The sequence below is a fragment of the Rhinatrema bivittatum genome, chromosome 2 (assembly GCF_901001135.1).
Source record: "Rhinatrema bivittatum chromosome 2, aRhiBiv1.1, whole genome shotgun sequence".
Lineage (NCBI taxonomy): Eukaryota > Metazoa > Chordata > Amphibia > Gymnophiona > Rhinatrematidae > Rhinatrema > Rhinatrema bivittatum.
In genome coordinates this window covers 372,393,316-372,408,925 of record NC_042616.1, presented here as the reverse complement: position 1 = coordinate 372,408,925, position 15,610 = coordinate 372,393,316, and the positions used below count along the sequence as shown (strand labels likewise).

General features: G+C 47.4%; 1 protein-coding gene across 2 annotated transcripts in view; it reads right to left on the bottom strand.

Annotated features, from left to right (window-relative positions):
• LOC115084727 overlaps positions 1 to 15,610 on the bottom strand; it is a 793,897-nt gene that overhangs the window by 621,278 nt on the left and 157,009 nt on the right. For both annotated transcript variants that reach the window (XM_029589965.1, XM_029589966.1), the window contains one exon: positions 13,623 to 13,706. In XM_029589965.1, the coding sequence (XP_029445825.1) occupies positions 13,623 to 13,706 (84 nt within the window). The remainder of the gene's footprint in view (positions 1 to 13,622; positions 13,707 to 15,610) is intronic.

Below are 15,610 nucleotides of genomic sequence, written 5' to 3'. Positions count from 1 at the left end.
GTGACATGTTATGTCTTTTGACTCGTGTCTGAGTAATAATGTTGAGATTCAGGAAAGGCTTGTCTGAAGAGCCATGTTTTAAGGTGTTTTTTAAAAGTTTGGAGAGAGGGTTCTTGGCGAAGCTCGGGTGGTAGCGAGTTCCAAAGGCTGGGCCCGGCTGTGGACATAGCCGGGCCCAGCCTTTGGAACTTTGCCCCAATACTTTTGAAAAAGACAATGTCCCAAGCAAAAACTTACTGTTTCCTTTCAGCCATCAGCCTGCCCCCAGGCCTGCTCCCCTCTTGGTCTGTCTCTTCCAAAAGGGCTGGGACCTTTCGGAGGAACTAGGTGCCTGGAACTGCAAATTCCTGTAGGGTCTAAAGCGCTGCGATCCTCTGCCCTTGGTTCTTCTGGGGAAAGGACGCTGAGATGAGTCAGACAAACTGAACGAAAACACTGTGAACCTGGAAGATGTAGTAGGCCAGATTGACAAACTAAGGAGTAGCAAATTACCTGGACCGGATGGTATGCATCCTAGGATTCTGAAGGAACTCAAAAATGAAATTCCTGATCTATTAGTTAAAATTTGTAACCTATCATTAAAATCATCCATTGTACCTGAAGACTGGAGGGTGGCCAATGTTACCCCAATATTTAAAAAAGGCTCCAGGGGTGATCCGGGTACCTATAGCCCAGTGAGCCTGACTTCAGTGCCGGGAAAAATAGTGGAAACTATTCTCAAGAACAAAATTGTAAAGCATATAGAAAGACATGATTTAATGGAACATAGTCAACATGGATTTACCCAAGGGAAGTCTTGCCTAACAAATCTGCTTCATTTTTTTGAAGGGGTTTATAAACATATGGATAAAGGTGAACCGGTAGATATAGTTTATTTGGATTTTCAGAAGGCGTTTGACAAAGTCCCTCATGATAGGCTTCTACGAAAACTAAAAAGTCATGGGATAGGAAGCGATGTCCTTTCGTGGATTACAAGCTGGTTAAAAGATAGGAAACAGTAGGATTAAATGTTCAGATTACTACCTGATAATCTCCTTTTCCTTAGTGTAGACAGATGGACTCAGAACAAATGGGATAGTATCCGCGTGCTAGCAGTTGGAGACGGATCTGACATCAGCACGGGGGTGTATATATCCCCACAGGAAGCGCAGCTATTCAGTAATCTTCCTTGCAAAAGCTGTTATAGATGTGTGTACTGACGCTCAGTGAAAAGTGAAAACAGGATTCCCCTGACCAATTGATAGTAGCTGGAGACCGCCAGCATTCCCAACCGGAAGGCGTTGACACCTGGTAGAGTGTACGCTCTTATGGAAACAGATGACATGCCTTACCTTGAATCGGTGAAACCCATGTACGCAGGCAGCTGGGCGGGATGCTGAGTCCATCTGTCTACACTAAGGAAAAGGAGATTATCAGGTAGTAATCTCAACATTTCCTGGCGTGTAGCCAGATGGACTCAGAACAAATGGGATGTACAAAAGCTTTACTCCCAGCCTGGGCGGGAGGCTGCCTGAGGCCCATGTAGTACAGCCCTCGCAAAAGCTGAGTCCTCCCTGGCCTGGACATCCAGACGGTAGAACCTGGAAAAGGTATGGAGGGAGGACCAGGTCGCCGCTTTACAGATTTCCGCAGGCGACAGCATCCTGGATTCTGCCCAAGATGCCGCTTGTGCTCTAGTAGAATGAGCCTTGACCTGTAGAGGCGGAGACTTCCCAGCCTCTACATACGCTGCTCTGACAACTTCTTTAATCCAGCGGGCGATGGTGGGCCGCGAGGCCGCTTCACCTTGCTTCTTCCCGCTGTGCAGGACCAACAGATGGTCAGTCTTTCGTAGGTCTTGTGTAAGTTCCAAATATCTGGGCAGCAATCTGCCAATGTTGAGATGGTGTAATAAACGCCCTTCTTCAGATTTCTTCAGACCCGCCATGGTAGGCAAGGATATGGTTTGATTAAGATGAAACTGTGAAACCACCTTAGGTAGAAAGGAGGGAACCGTACGAAGATGGATAGCCTCCGGAGTGATTCTGAGAAAGGGATCACGGCAGGACAATGCTTGTAGCTCTGAGATGTGGCGGGCTGAACATACAGCCAGCAAGAACACCATCTTCAAGGTTAGAGAACGAAGAGACAGGCCCCGAAGGGGTCTGAAGGTGGATCCTGCGAGGAAATCCAAAACAAGGTTGAGGTTCCACAAAGGCACAGGCCACTTCAGTGGCGGACGAATATGCTTGACTCCTTGCAGGAAGAAAGAAACATCTGGGTGCTTGGCGATGGTCTTGCCATCCCTCCTGGGACCATAGCAAGACAGCACAGCCACCTGAACCTTGATGGAGCTGAGGGACAGACCCTTCTGAAGTCCTTCCTGCAGGAAATCCAACACAATAGGGATTGTGGGTGCATGTGGAGTGGTGCTGTGAGTGTCGCACCATGCTTCAAATACTCTCCAGATCCGGATGTATGTGAGGGATGTGGAAAACTTGCGAGCTCGGAGGAGGGTATCAATCACGGGCTCCGAGTAACCCCTCTTCTTCAATCTAGCCCTCTCAAGGGCCATACCGTAAGAGAGAATTGAGCCGGATCCTCGTGAAGAATGGGACCTTGATGTAGAAGGTCCCGGAGAGGAGGCAGGGGAAGAGGCTCCCCTGCCAGTAGTCTTCTCATGTCCGCGTACCAGGGTCTTCTTGGCCAGTCTGGCGCCACTAGAAGAACTAGGCCCCGGTGTCTCTGAATCTTGCAGATGACAGCGCCTAGCAGAGGCCAAGGAGGAAAGGCGTACAGTAGAGTCCCTGGAGGCCATGGCTGAACCAGGGCATCAATTCCGTGTGAGAACGGGTCGCGTTTGCGGCTGAAGTATCTGGGTACTTGAGCGTTGGACTTGTCCGCCAGTAAATCCATGTCCGGAATCCCCCAATGATCCACAATCATCTGGAAGGCTGTGGGCGACAGCTGCCACTCTCCCGGATTTAGGCTTTCTCTGCTGAGGAAGTCCGCTGTGGTATTGTCTTTCCCGGCAATGTGGACGGCGGAGATGTCCTGAAGATTCACCTCTGCCCAAGTCAGAGGGGCGATTTCCAGAGATACCTGTCGGCTTCTGGTTCCGCCCTGACGGTTGATGTATGCCACCGTGGTGGCGTTGTCGGACATCACTCTGACTGCTCTGTTCTTCAGTCTGTGAGCAAATTGAAGGCAGGCCTCTAGACTGTTGATGTTCCATGCTGACTCTTCTCTGTTCCACCGCCCTTGTGCGGTGAGTTCTTCGCAGTGTGCTCCCCAGCCACTCAGGCTGGCATCTGTGGTGAGCAAGATCCACGTGGGTGAGGACATCTTCGACCCCCTGCTCATGTGGTTGGACTGCAACCACCACCGCAACTGGGTCCGCACTCTGGCTGGCAGAGGTAGGTGCGTAGAATAGTTCCGTAAACGGGGGCTCCAGCGAGAGAGCAGGGCGTGTTGTAGAGGTCTCATATGAGCCCTCGCCCAAGGTACCACTTCCAGGGTGGATGCCATGAGACCAAGAACCTGCAGATAATCCCAGGCTATGGGCCGACCGGCTGCCATCAAATACTGGATACGTTGCTGAAGTTTCATCTTTCTCTTGGTTGTGAGACTGACTGTGTCTGCCCGGGTGTCGAACTGTACTCCCAGGTATTCCAGTGACTGGGAAGGCTGTAGGCAGCTCTTGCTGAGGTTGATTACCCAGCCCAAGCTTTCCAGAAGGGCAATCACCCTGTCAGTTGTCCGAAGGCTCTCCTCTCGTGATTTCGCCCTGATCAGCCAGTCGTCTAGGTAGGGATGGACCAGAATTCCTTCCCGCCTGAGTGCCGCCGCTACCACTACTACCACCTTGGTAAACGTCCATGGCGACGTTGCCAACCCGAAGGGCAGAGCCCGAAACTGGAAGTGGCGGCCTAGAACTTTGAAGCATAGGTAGCGCTGATGATCCGGATGGATCGAGATATGCAGGTATGCCTCTGACAGGTCTAATGCCGTGAGCAATTCTCCGGGCTGTACTGCGGCCTTGACGGAGCGTAGAGTTTCCATGAGAAACCTCGGTACCCGTAAGTATTGATTGACTAACTTGAGGTCCAGGACAGGACGAAAGGTACCCCCTTTCTTGGATACCATGAAATAAATGGAATAGTGTCCAGAATTCACTTCCCAGGCAGGTACTGGGATGATGGCTTTCAAGGACAGGAGCCTCGCCAGGGTAGCTTCCAATGCTGCCGCCTTGTGTATGGGACATGAAGATTCCACAAACCTGTCCGGAGGGAGATGATGAAAGTCCAGGTAATATCCCTCCCGGATAACGGCGAGGACCCACTGGTCCGACGTAATCTTGACCCACCTGGGGTAGAAGAGGGTTAACCTGCCCCCTATGGCTCCGTCCCCCAGATGAGTCGGCGGATTCTCATTGGGAGGCGCGGCCGGGACCCGAGCCCGGGCCCGCTCCCCTCTTGCGCTGCTTGGTCCGAAAGGACTGATTCCTGGCCGGAGGAAGTGGTGCCTGGTAGCGACCCCTGTAAGGAACGAAACGCTGGGAACTCCTGCCCCTGGAGGGCCTTGGAAAGGCGCACTGGCCCCTTCTGAACCGATTTTCCGGCAATCTGGGCACTGGAGAGGCACCCCATGCACTGGCCAGTTTATCAAGGTCGCTGCCAAAAAGGAAAGAGCCCTTAAAGGGCAATCTGGTGAGGCGTGTCTTAGAAGGCGCATCAGCTGACCATCTCCGGATCCAGAGCTGCCTCCTGGCAACTACGGCGGATGAAATCCCTTTAGCTGTTGTCCGGACCAGGTCAGATGCCGCATCTGTAAGGAACGAAAGAGCGGATTCCATGTCCGCCGCCGGAGCGTTGTTTCTAACCTGTGACAAACAGGCACGTGCCACCACCGTGCAGCAGGTGGCGATCCGCAAAGATAAAGCTGCCACCTCAAAGGCCTGTCTCAGAATGGCGTCCAGTCGCCGGTCATGAGGCTCCCTGAGGGCCGTCTCCCCTTCAACTGGAATGGTAGTGCGCTTGACCACAGCATTAATCAAGGCGTCCACCTGAGGGCACGCCAGCAGGTCCTGGATAGCCGGTGCCAATGGGTACATGCTCTTCAGGGCCCGACCCCCTTTGAAGGCAGCCGCTGGTGCCGCCCATTCTAAATCGATCAGTTGTTGTGCCGCTTGTAAGAATGGAAAATGGCGGGCTGTAGGACGAAGACCTTCCAGCAAGGGGTTCTGCGCAGAGGGTACCGAAGCGCTGGGACCTGTAATATCCAATTCCGCCAAGCACTGAGACACCAGGTCGGAGAGATCCTCTTTAGGGAAGAACCGCCTCATGGTTCTATATGGCTCAGTCCCTGGGGGAAGGTCCCCCTCGTCCGGGAGTTCGGATTCGTCCTGTGAGACCTCCTGGTCTGACTGATCCGGACTGTCCAGCGGTGGGAAGTCCTGCTCGCGATAAGGTCGTGAGGGTCCAGGAACCGGATCCGTAGGAGCCGCCACCGCAGCAGCAGTTGCAGCAGCCGCCGCAGGCGCAGCCACCACAGGAACCGCAGGGCCTGGACGGGAAGTCGTTTGCATCTGTACGAAGGCATGAATCCCCTTAAAGAGATCCACCCAGGAAATTGAAGCAGCCTCTAATCGCCGGGGTACAAGCTCCCCCGGGATTCCTGATTGGTCGAGACTGCCCCCTAACTCCGGGGTAGCCCCTGGGGAACTGTCCACAAATCGTGGCTGAGACCGGTCCTGGCCCGAGGATCGCACGGCCCCCTCACATTGGGCACATAGAGAGTCAGGCTCATCACTGCGCGTGGCCTTAAGTTGGCATGCAGAGCAGAGGCCAAGGGCTGCAATGCCTGAAGCAGGCGGCGCCGTCGCTGAAGACTCTGCTGTTTTCTGATCCATTGAACAATATGCGCTGAATAATAGTATGCGGCAGCAAGAGGCGCTTAATACCACAGGCGCTCAATAATAGTATGCGGCAGCAAAAGGCGCTTAATACCACAGGCGCTCAATAATAGTATGCGGCAGCAAGAGGCGCTGAAGACAATAGGCGCACAGCAACAATATGCGGCAGCAATAGGTGCTTAACACAACCGGCGCTCAACGTGTGCACAGTAATAGGCGGCCAAAAACCAGCTAAATGGTATGCAATAGGCACTCAGCAATATGCAGGTAGCAATATACGCACAATGGCATTCAATTGACTCTCAGCGATATGCAGTTAGCAATAGACGCTCAATGGCCTTCAATAGGCTGTCAGTAATAAGCGGGCAGCAATTAACGCACAGTTTGCATTCAATAGGCTTTCAGTAATAAGCAGTTAGCCATCTACGCCCAATTTGCATTCAATAGGCTTTCAGTAATAAGCAGTTAGCCATCTACGCCCAATTTGCATTCAATAGGCTTTCAGTAATAAGCAGTTAGCCATATACGCCCAATTTGCATTCAATAGGCTGTCAGCAATATGCGGCTAGCGATAGACGCTCAGTGGCATTCAATAGGCGCTGAGCAATTTACAGAAACAAAGCCATATACGCACAAGGAGGAAGAAAGCCGCGCCTATTACGGGCGCGGAGTACCTGAGCAAGGCCTCAAAATGGCGTTCTCCACGGCGTGCCACACCGCCGATCCTCTGTGCTTCGGAGACCCGTAGGAAGAGATGTACTCCTTACCAGCTTCGGCGCTTCCCAACTGGAACACAGACGGTCTCCGGCTGCGGGGGAAGGGACCACCTCACCGCCGCAATTGAGGATATGCACCCGCTACCTCGTCCACGCCGGGACCGAGGGCCTCGTATGCCTCACCCGAACTCGCCCGGGGCTGTGTCACTGCCGCGCTCCAGCAGGACCGAGGACTTCCACCGCCGGGGGAGCACAGCAATCACCCCGGGAGCTCAACTGGGGGAGGAACCCTGGGGTATCTACCGCAGGAGCGCGGGGCTCTAAAGTTGAATAGACAGGAAACACAAAGTAGAATCTAGAATGATAAGAAAAGAGAAAAATTAAAGTAGTCTTGGAAAGCACGCTCAACCAGCGTGCAGGCACTCCAAACTGCTTTGGAGACGGAAATTACTGAATAGCTGCGCTTCCTGTGGGGATATATACACCCCCGTGCTGACGTCAGATCCGTCTCCAACTGCTAGCACACGGATACTATCCCATTTGTTCTGAGTCCATCTGGCTACACACCAGGAAATGGTCAATTTTCTCAGTGGAAAAGGGTAAACTGTGGAGTGCCTCAGGGATCTGTACTTGGACCGGTGCTTTTCAATATTTATTTATTTATTTAAAGAGTCTTCTATACCGATGTTAGTCGAAACATCACCTCGGTTTACATGGAACAAAAGCAACGGAAATTACAAGTAACAGGGGAAGGGTAAGGGGTACAAAAAAACCATAAGGAGAGCAGAGAAGCATAGGAACAAACAACAAGTGAACTATAATGTCATAAGAACAAGGTCATAGTCAAATTCAGGTCATGATCCATCACAATTCAATATTCATCAAGTGTGTTGGGGAAAGGCTTGTTTGAATAGCCAGGTTTTGAGCTGGGCTCTGAATTTGGTGATGCAAGGTTCAAGTCTGAGGTGGGTTGGGAGTGAGTTCCAGTGAATAGGTCCAGCAATGGAGAGCGCCCGATCCCTTGTAGCTGTGAGGTGTGCTTTCTTTAGGGATGGCACATGGAGGGACCCTTGTTGGTGGTCCTTGTCGGTCAATTCGAGCAGGTAAATTGGAGGGGATCTGCCAGCCATTTGGAGTGATGGGAATATAAGGCTTTATGTATAATGGTCAGGGATTTAAAGAGGATGTGGGAGGGAATAGGGAGCCAGTGTAGGTCCTTCAGTATAGGGGAAATATGGTCGTATTTGTGAGCGTTGGAGAGGGTTCTGGCTACAGTGTTCTGTAGCATTTGGAGGGGCTTTAAGGAGGAGTAGGGTAGGCCAAGAAAGAGGGAGTTACAGTAATCCATCTTGGATGCCAGTGTAGCCTGGACGACAGTGCGGAAGTCACTAGCATGAAGGAGAGGTTTCAGGTTTTTTAAGACTAAGTTTGAAGAAACCCTCTTTGAGTATGGCACTGATATGTTTTTTGAAGTTCAGTTGTTGGTCGATTAGGACCCCCAGGTTCCTTGCGCAGGGCTGTGCATGAGGAATCTTGATAGCAGAGTCAATTGAGAGTGCGGGATTAGTAGGGGGGTGATGGGATATGAGGAGGAGTTCATTTTTGGTAGTGTTTAGAGCAAGGTGGAGGTTGGTAAGTAAGGAGTTGATGGCAGCGAGATGGTTTCCCCAGGATTCAAGGGTGTCAGATAGGGAGCCTTGAATGGGTATGATGATTTGCACATCATCAGCGTAGAGAAAGAATTTGAGGCCAAGTTCTGATAAGAGTTTGCACAAGGGGGTGAGGTAAATGTTAAAGAGGGTAGAAGAGAGGGAGGAGCCTTGGGGGACTCCTTGGGCGAGGGCGTAGTGGGAGGACTCAGCATTGCCTATTTTCACGGTGAATTTCCTATTGTCGAGGTAGGATGAGAACCACTTAAGGGCTGTGCCGGAAAGGCCAATGTCGGTTAGGCAGGCAAGGAGGTGGGTGTGATTTATGGTGTCAAAAGCTGCTGAAATGTCCAGTAGAGCAAGAAGGTAGCTGTGACCTTGATCCATTCCCCTGAGTAAGTAGTCAGTCAGGGAAAGTAAGAGGGTCTCAGTGTTGAGGTGTTTACGGAAGCCAAATTGAGAGGGGTGGAGAAGGTTGTGAGTTTCAAGGAATTCTGTAAGTTGCGAGTTGACGACCTTCTCCATGATTTTTGAGATGAAAGGGAGATTGGAGATAGGGTGAAAGTTGGAGGGGTCCTTGGGGTCAAGTGCAGGTTTTTTGAGCAGTGGTTTGACCACAGCATGCTTGAGTGGGTCAGGGACAATGCCTGAAGAGAGGGAGCAATTGATAACATCTGCAATGGGTTTGGAAATGATGTCAGGTATGGTGAGGAGGGCTTTGGTGGGGATAGTGTCTGATGGATGAGTCGCAGGTTTCATCTTTTTGAGGATAGATGTGATTTCAGTGGAAGAAACGAGTTCAAGGTCGTTAAAGGAGGATGAGGGTGGGTCAATGCCTGTAGCAGCTGGGAGCGAGGAGGGAGTAGAGGGAAATCGGAGAAGGATGGTTGCGATTTTGTCATGAAAGTAGCATCCCAGTTCTTCACATTTGCTGCTGGCTTCGCTGTCAGGAATGGCGGGGATGTGTGTTTGGTAAGGGAAGAAACATAGGTGAAGAGGGCTTTGGGATTATATTTGTAATCGTGGATTCTTAGGGCGTAGTAGTCTCGTTGGCTTTAAGGGTGGCTAGCCTGTAGAGATGTAGTGAGGATTTGAATATGGATGCTTTTTGCGGGGATGGGTCCTTACGCCATGTGCGTTCTTTCTGCCTGAGCTCATGTTTCATTAGTTTGAGGTCTGGGGAGTACCATGGGTTTTGTTTTTTTGCAGATAGTTTAGTTTTGTGTGTGGTGATAGGGCACAGTTTGTTTGCAATATCGAAGGTGATGTGGCTCCAAGAGTCTAGGGCTGTGTTTGGAGTTGAGCAGTTGAGTTTCAGAGAAGAGCTGGCAAAGGCTGAAGTAAGGTCCTCACAGGGGCAGGATTTTCTGTAGGCAAAAGATGTGGTGGAGGGGGATTTGGATGGTTTGGGTATCTTTATAGAGATGGAGGATTTGACAATAGCGTGATCGGACCATGGGACAGGGGTACAGTGTGGTTTAGAGGGTAGGCTAATGCTGGAGTTGACAAAGAGGAGGTCCAGGGTGTGCCCTGCTTTGTGCGTGGGGGAGATAACGGGTAAAGCCGATGGCTTTGAGTGTGCTGAGGATGGCTTCACATGAGGTGGAGCAGGGGGTGGCATCAACATGGAGGTTGAAATCCCCCAGGATAATGGCAGGGGCATCGCTGTTGATGTTGTTGGAGATAAACTCTATAAGGGGGGAAGGGTTGTGTTCGAGAATGCTAGGGGGGGCATATACTAGGCAGACCTGGAGATTCTGAGATTTGAATAGCCCAATCTCTAATTTGTGTGGTGTGATGATTTTTACAGGTTTGAGATTCATGTGCTTTTTAGCAGAGAGGAGGAGACCACCGCCTCGTTTCTTCGGTCTTGGGATGGAGAAAAAGTCATAGGTGTCAGAAGGGAGCTGATTGAGGAGGACAATATCAGAGTCCTTGAGCCAGGTTTCAGTGACAGCACATATATATATATATATATATATATATATATAAATGATCTGGAAAGGAATACAACAAGTGAGGTTATCAAATTTGCAGATGATACAAAATTATTCAGAGTAGTTAAATCACAAGCAGACTGTGATACATTGCAGGAGGACCTTGCAATATTTGAAGATTGGGCATCCAAATGGCAGATGAAATTTAATGTGGACAAGTGCAAGGTGTTGCATATAGGGAAAAATAACAGTTACTGTAGTTACATGATGTTAGGTTCCATATTAAAAATCATAATCAACTTAGACAAAACTGAAATCATACTCATGGATAAAAAACCCAATCCAACTCTGCCACCCCTTACAATCCTAGATAAACAAATGACAACGATAATCCCTACCACCCATACCAGGAACCTTGGAGTTACCAAACCCCACATTGTAAATAAAACGAAAGAAGGATACCACAAGCTACTAATCCTAAGACACATAAAGCCATTTCTCAACCCTTCTGACTTCAGAACCGTCATCAAACTGCTTATTTTCTCCACCTTCGATTACTGCAACTCATTACTTATTGGAATCCCTTCATCATCCCTCAAACCGCTCCAAATACTGCAGAACTCAGCTGCCAGAATCCTTACCGGAAAAAAAAGAAACACATTACACCCATTTTAACCTCTCTTCACTGGCTTCCTATTTCTGCACGAATTACCTACAAATCTATGACCATCATTCATAAAATCTTAAATGATGATCTTCATGGTCTAAAAGGCTTAAACATAACCCCCCAAAACCCACAAAGAAACCTAGGCTCCAACAACACAGGATTCCAAAACATCCCCACCTTAAGAGACGCTCATCTTTCAACTACGCGAGAAAGAGCATTTTCCATTGCTTCCCCCAAAACTTGGAACACCCTACCCATAGAACTGAGGACCCAGCACATCCAAAAAACATTTAAAACAGATCTAAAAACATTTTTATTCCGCAAACTCTATTCTGACACCTGATCATCCCAGCACTCAACAGAACTCGCAAGCATAATCCTCCTCCTTCATGCTCTCCTGTTGTACCCTCCTTTTCTACCCCTCCCTGCTCACTCCATTGATCCGTTAAGTTCTTTGAAAATGTTCTCCGCAATATTCTGTTATTCAACGACTAAGAAAATATGTTGATTGTTCACAAAACCCTACTGTTCCCAACTACTATGTTAACTCCATTTGATTGTAAGATAATTGCATATGTTGGATGATAATTGCAGATTTGTAAACCGTTATGATGGCTCTACCGAATAACGGTATATAAAACCCTACAAATAAATAAATATTAGGATCCAGGAAAAAGATCTAGGCATCATAGTGGATAATACTTTAAAATTGTCAGCTCAGTGTGCTGCAGCAGTCAAAAAAGCAAATAGAATGTTAGGAATTATTAGGAAGGGAATCGTGAATAGAATGGAAAATGTCATAATGCCTCTATATCGCTCCATGGTGAGACCACACCTTGAATACTGTGTACAATTCTGGTTGCCGCATCTCAAAAAAGATATAATTGCAATGGAGAAGGTACAGAGAAGGGCAACCAAAATGATAAAGGGGATGGAATAGCTTCCCTATGAGGAAAGGCTGAAGAGGTTAGGGCTGTTCAGCTTGGAGAAGAGACGGCTGAGGGGGGATATGATAGAGGTCTTTAAGATCATGAGAGGTCTTGAACGAGTAGATGTGACTCGGTTATTTTCACTTTCGAATAATAGAAGGACTAGGGGGCATTCCATGAAGTTAGCAAGTAGCACATTTAAGACTGATCGGAGAAAATTCTTTTTCACTCAATGCACAATAAAGCTCTGGAATTTGTTGCCAGAGGATGTGGTTAGTGCAGTTAGTGTAGCTGGGTTCAAAAAAGGTTTGGATAAGTTCTTGGAGGAGAAGTCCATTAATGGCTATTAATCAATTTTACTTAGGGAATAGCCACTGCTATTAACTGCATCAGTAGCATGGGATCTTCTTAGTGTTTGGGTAATTGCCAGGTTCTTGTGGCCTGGTTTGGCCTCTGTTGGAAACAGGATGCTGGGCTTGATGGACCCTTGGTCTGACCCAGCATGGCAATTTCTTATGTTCTTATGTTGAGCCTGGGGCGCAGCTGGGGCTGATTGCGCTTGAACAAAGGCTTGCAGCCCTTGGAAAAATTCCAACCAGAAGGTCCCTGGATCCATGTTAATCCCAGGGGGAGTCGGAGTAGGGGTCCTGAAGGTGCCCTCTTGCGGGGAAGCCAACGGAAATGCAAAGGTCCTGGGAGCTATCTTCAGTAGTCCCGGAACCATCTCCCGACATTAAAGGACCAGGCTTTGGTTTCCCCTGGGCTTCTTCGCAATGTTGACACTGGCAGGACTCCAATTCAGGCTGCGCAGCTCTTATGTGGTAGGCTGTGCAAAGAGCGCCTTCTGGCCTTCTTGGGCACCGATGCCATTGTTTCTGTGTGTTTGCACGCGTGCAGAAGTAAACGCAACCGTGCGCTCAATTGCGCACACAGCTGTGCGCGCGTCTGTATTGGACGCCCTGAAGTTAGGCACATTGGCCACCCAGCCTGCCACGCGCGTACCGCCGGCGAGAAGGGAAGATGGCGCAGACAACCCCTCGTGTAAGATGGCACGCGCGCACACACACACACACACCCGACGATCTCCATGTGTGTGGACCCTTGCACCGGATCGGGGCCTACCCTAACCAAGGCTGCTCAATCCGATCGGTGCTCCCTTCTAACCTCGCAGGGACAGATTCGGTATGGCAAGCCGACCTGTGAAAACCGGACACCTGAATTTAAAGATTTTTTCTTACCTGGTCTCAGCGCTTACCTGTCGTGTGTCAGTCTCCAGCTGCGGGGGGAGAGGGAATTACCTTCACCGCCACGCTCATTTCTGCACCTGCTGCCTTTCAGCCACACTGGGGGGCTAGGTCCATGCTGGGAACCGGCTACCGGACCAAGGCACCTCTCCGAGGGATATCTGAGATCAACCTCAGGAATTCTTGACTGGGGCAGTGACCCTTTGGTATCACCGCAGGAGAGCGGGGGCTCTATCTTCCTTAAGGTAAATTGTTTCTTTGCTGTAATTCTTAACACTATTCTAATGTGTGGGATAGTGTCCACATCTGCTTGGAGACTGAGAGATACTGAAGAGCTGAGGTTACTGCAGGGGTATATCTAGAGCGACGTCAGCTTTGAAATCTGACCCAGTCTCCCATCTGCTAGCAGAAGAGCACAATACTCATTGGTCCCGAGTCCATCTGGCTACACGCTAGGAAATTTCCCTGTCTTTTGGATATAGCACCTTGATGACAGATGTTTAAACAAATATATGTATTAATGAAATATCCACTATGTCCTTCTGCCCACTGGTCCCTCTCCTCCCCCTCAAAAGAAAAAAACATACCAATTAAGGGCTCTCTGGAAGGCTCTTTAATGTAGTCTGCTAGCGATTTGATTTGATTTGACATTGTAATCCCTAGAAATATCTCTGTAAAAAAAATGTTTAGATTTTAGTAATATAAAATATTTAACATTTTATATCAACAGAAAAAAAAACCAATGCAAACATCAGTATAGGGACGAATACAAGTTATAAGCTGTACCAAAGTTTGTCATCCATGAAAAGAACCTATAAGAGTGTAAACAGAAGTATACATAATCCCCCCCAAAAAAAAAAACCAATAAGAAAATATACGACATAAATTAACCCAAGCAAACCTAAGAAATACTGGCAAGAATATTTTAGAAAATACATGTATCTTAGACTCTATTAATTAATTTTAGTTGGCTCTCTCAAAGCATTATGTTAAATATTGCAAATCACTAGCAAATACTAAGATCATTAATACAGGCTTACATTTACAACACATAACTTCATATAATAAAGTTCTTAAAATTATACTTAATGTAAAATAAAAATGCATACTTTGTATTAATATAAAGTTCATAATAAATTTGTTTTATATCAGTGTGAGCCAGGAATTACAGTTAAGGCTCAAATGGTCATTGAAAAGGCAATTTTCAAACCCATTTACCTGTGCGAAAATTTCTTTTACATTTCAAGTTTCTGAAGTGCACATGCTATGAGCTGGATCAAAAAGATGGCATGTTTTTAGATAGGGAGATGCACACGTGCACGTGATACTATTTTAAACACCTCCATGCACACAAGCAGTTCAAGTGCACTGGCGCTTTTAGCAAATGTACTTTACATTAGCTCATTTTCAAAGCAAAACTATCCAGAAATTAGCTAAAAGTACACACAGCATTAGTACCCACATACTTTACAGCAATGCAAGCTATTTCAAAACTGCCCCATGAATGATTTCATAAGCTTTATTATAATCTTAATATAGATTTCCCTTTTCTACTTTCCGTATTAACAGTTAAGTATCTAGGTTGGCTTAGTGACCCATAATAGTGCAATGGACTATGGCATTTAACTCATACTGAGTCAATCAGAAATAGGAATGCTTAGAGTGGATGGGTAGGGTAGAATCAGACCTTGAGATACAAGCAATGCCTTCAGGCTACAAGGGAAATTCTAATAAAACCACAGAAAGCATTTTTATGCAACCAGAAGTAGCTGTAAATGCCCAGTATGACAGGAGATGGGAAACCAACAGAACACTGCAGAAGCTATAACTGAAGGTCCTATAGTGCAGACTCTTCTGCTTCCCTTTGATGCAAATAACTATTGATAGACAGATTATAACCAATTCAGCTATGGTTAAGACCTACTAAACTTTCTTCCCCATAGACAAAATAGGAAAATACTCTTTAGTACATCTGGTCCTGAATGAACTGCTCCAACTAAAACTTGCTAGCAGATTACAAGACTGATGTAAAGTGGGAATTTGTGAGGCAGAGGATGTAGTTTAAAATCAGAAATGCAGATGAAATTCATGTGTAAATTCACTGACCCATCTACTATTCTAACATTCAGAAATGCCATTAATTTGGTGTTCTGAGATTAATGAGATTACTGAATTTTTTATTGGGAGAAGCTGTCATGTATTTATTGTCACTTGCTTAAATATCACACCTCTTCTACAGCCACTATACTTTTGCTAAAATAGTTCAAAGACCACAGAAAGGATCCCAGTTTACTGTGAAATATCAAAATTAAATTAGTGGAAAATAAAAGCAATGGAAAAGGAAAAAAGATCTTAAAGCTGGAAGGGCATGAGCAGTATATTCAAAAATCCATGTATTAAGAAAAAAAAATCATTTCAAATGATTAGAGTGGTTTAAATATTCCAATGAATGTCCCAAAAAATTAAAAAAATAAAAAATAAAATGACATGGTCATTCCATTTTCTTCTGCTAGTATTCCAGGAAGCCATCAATAAGGCAAAATGTCCATGGATGAATGATGGCCATAATGTGGAA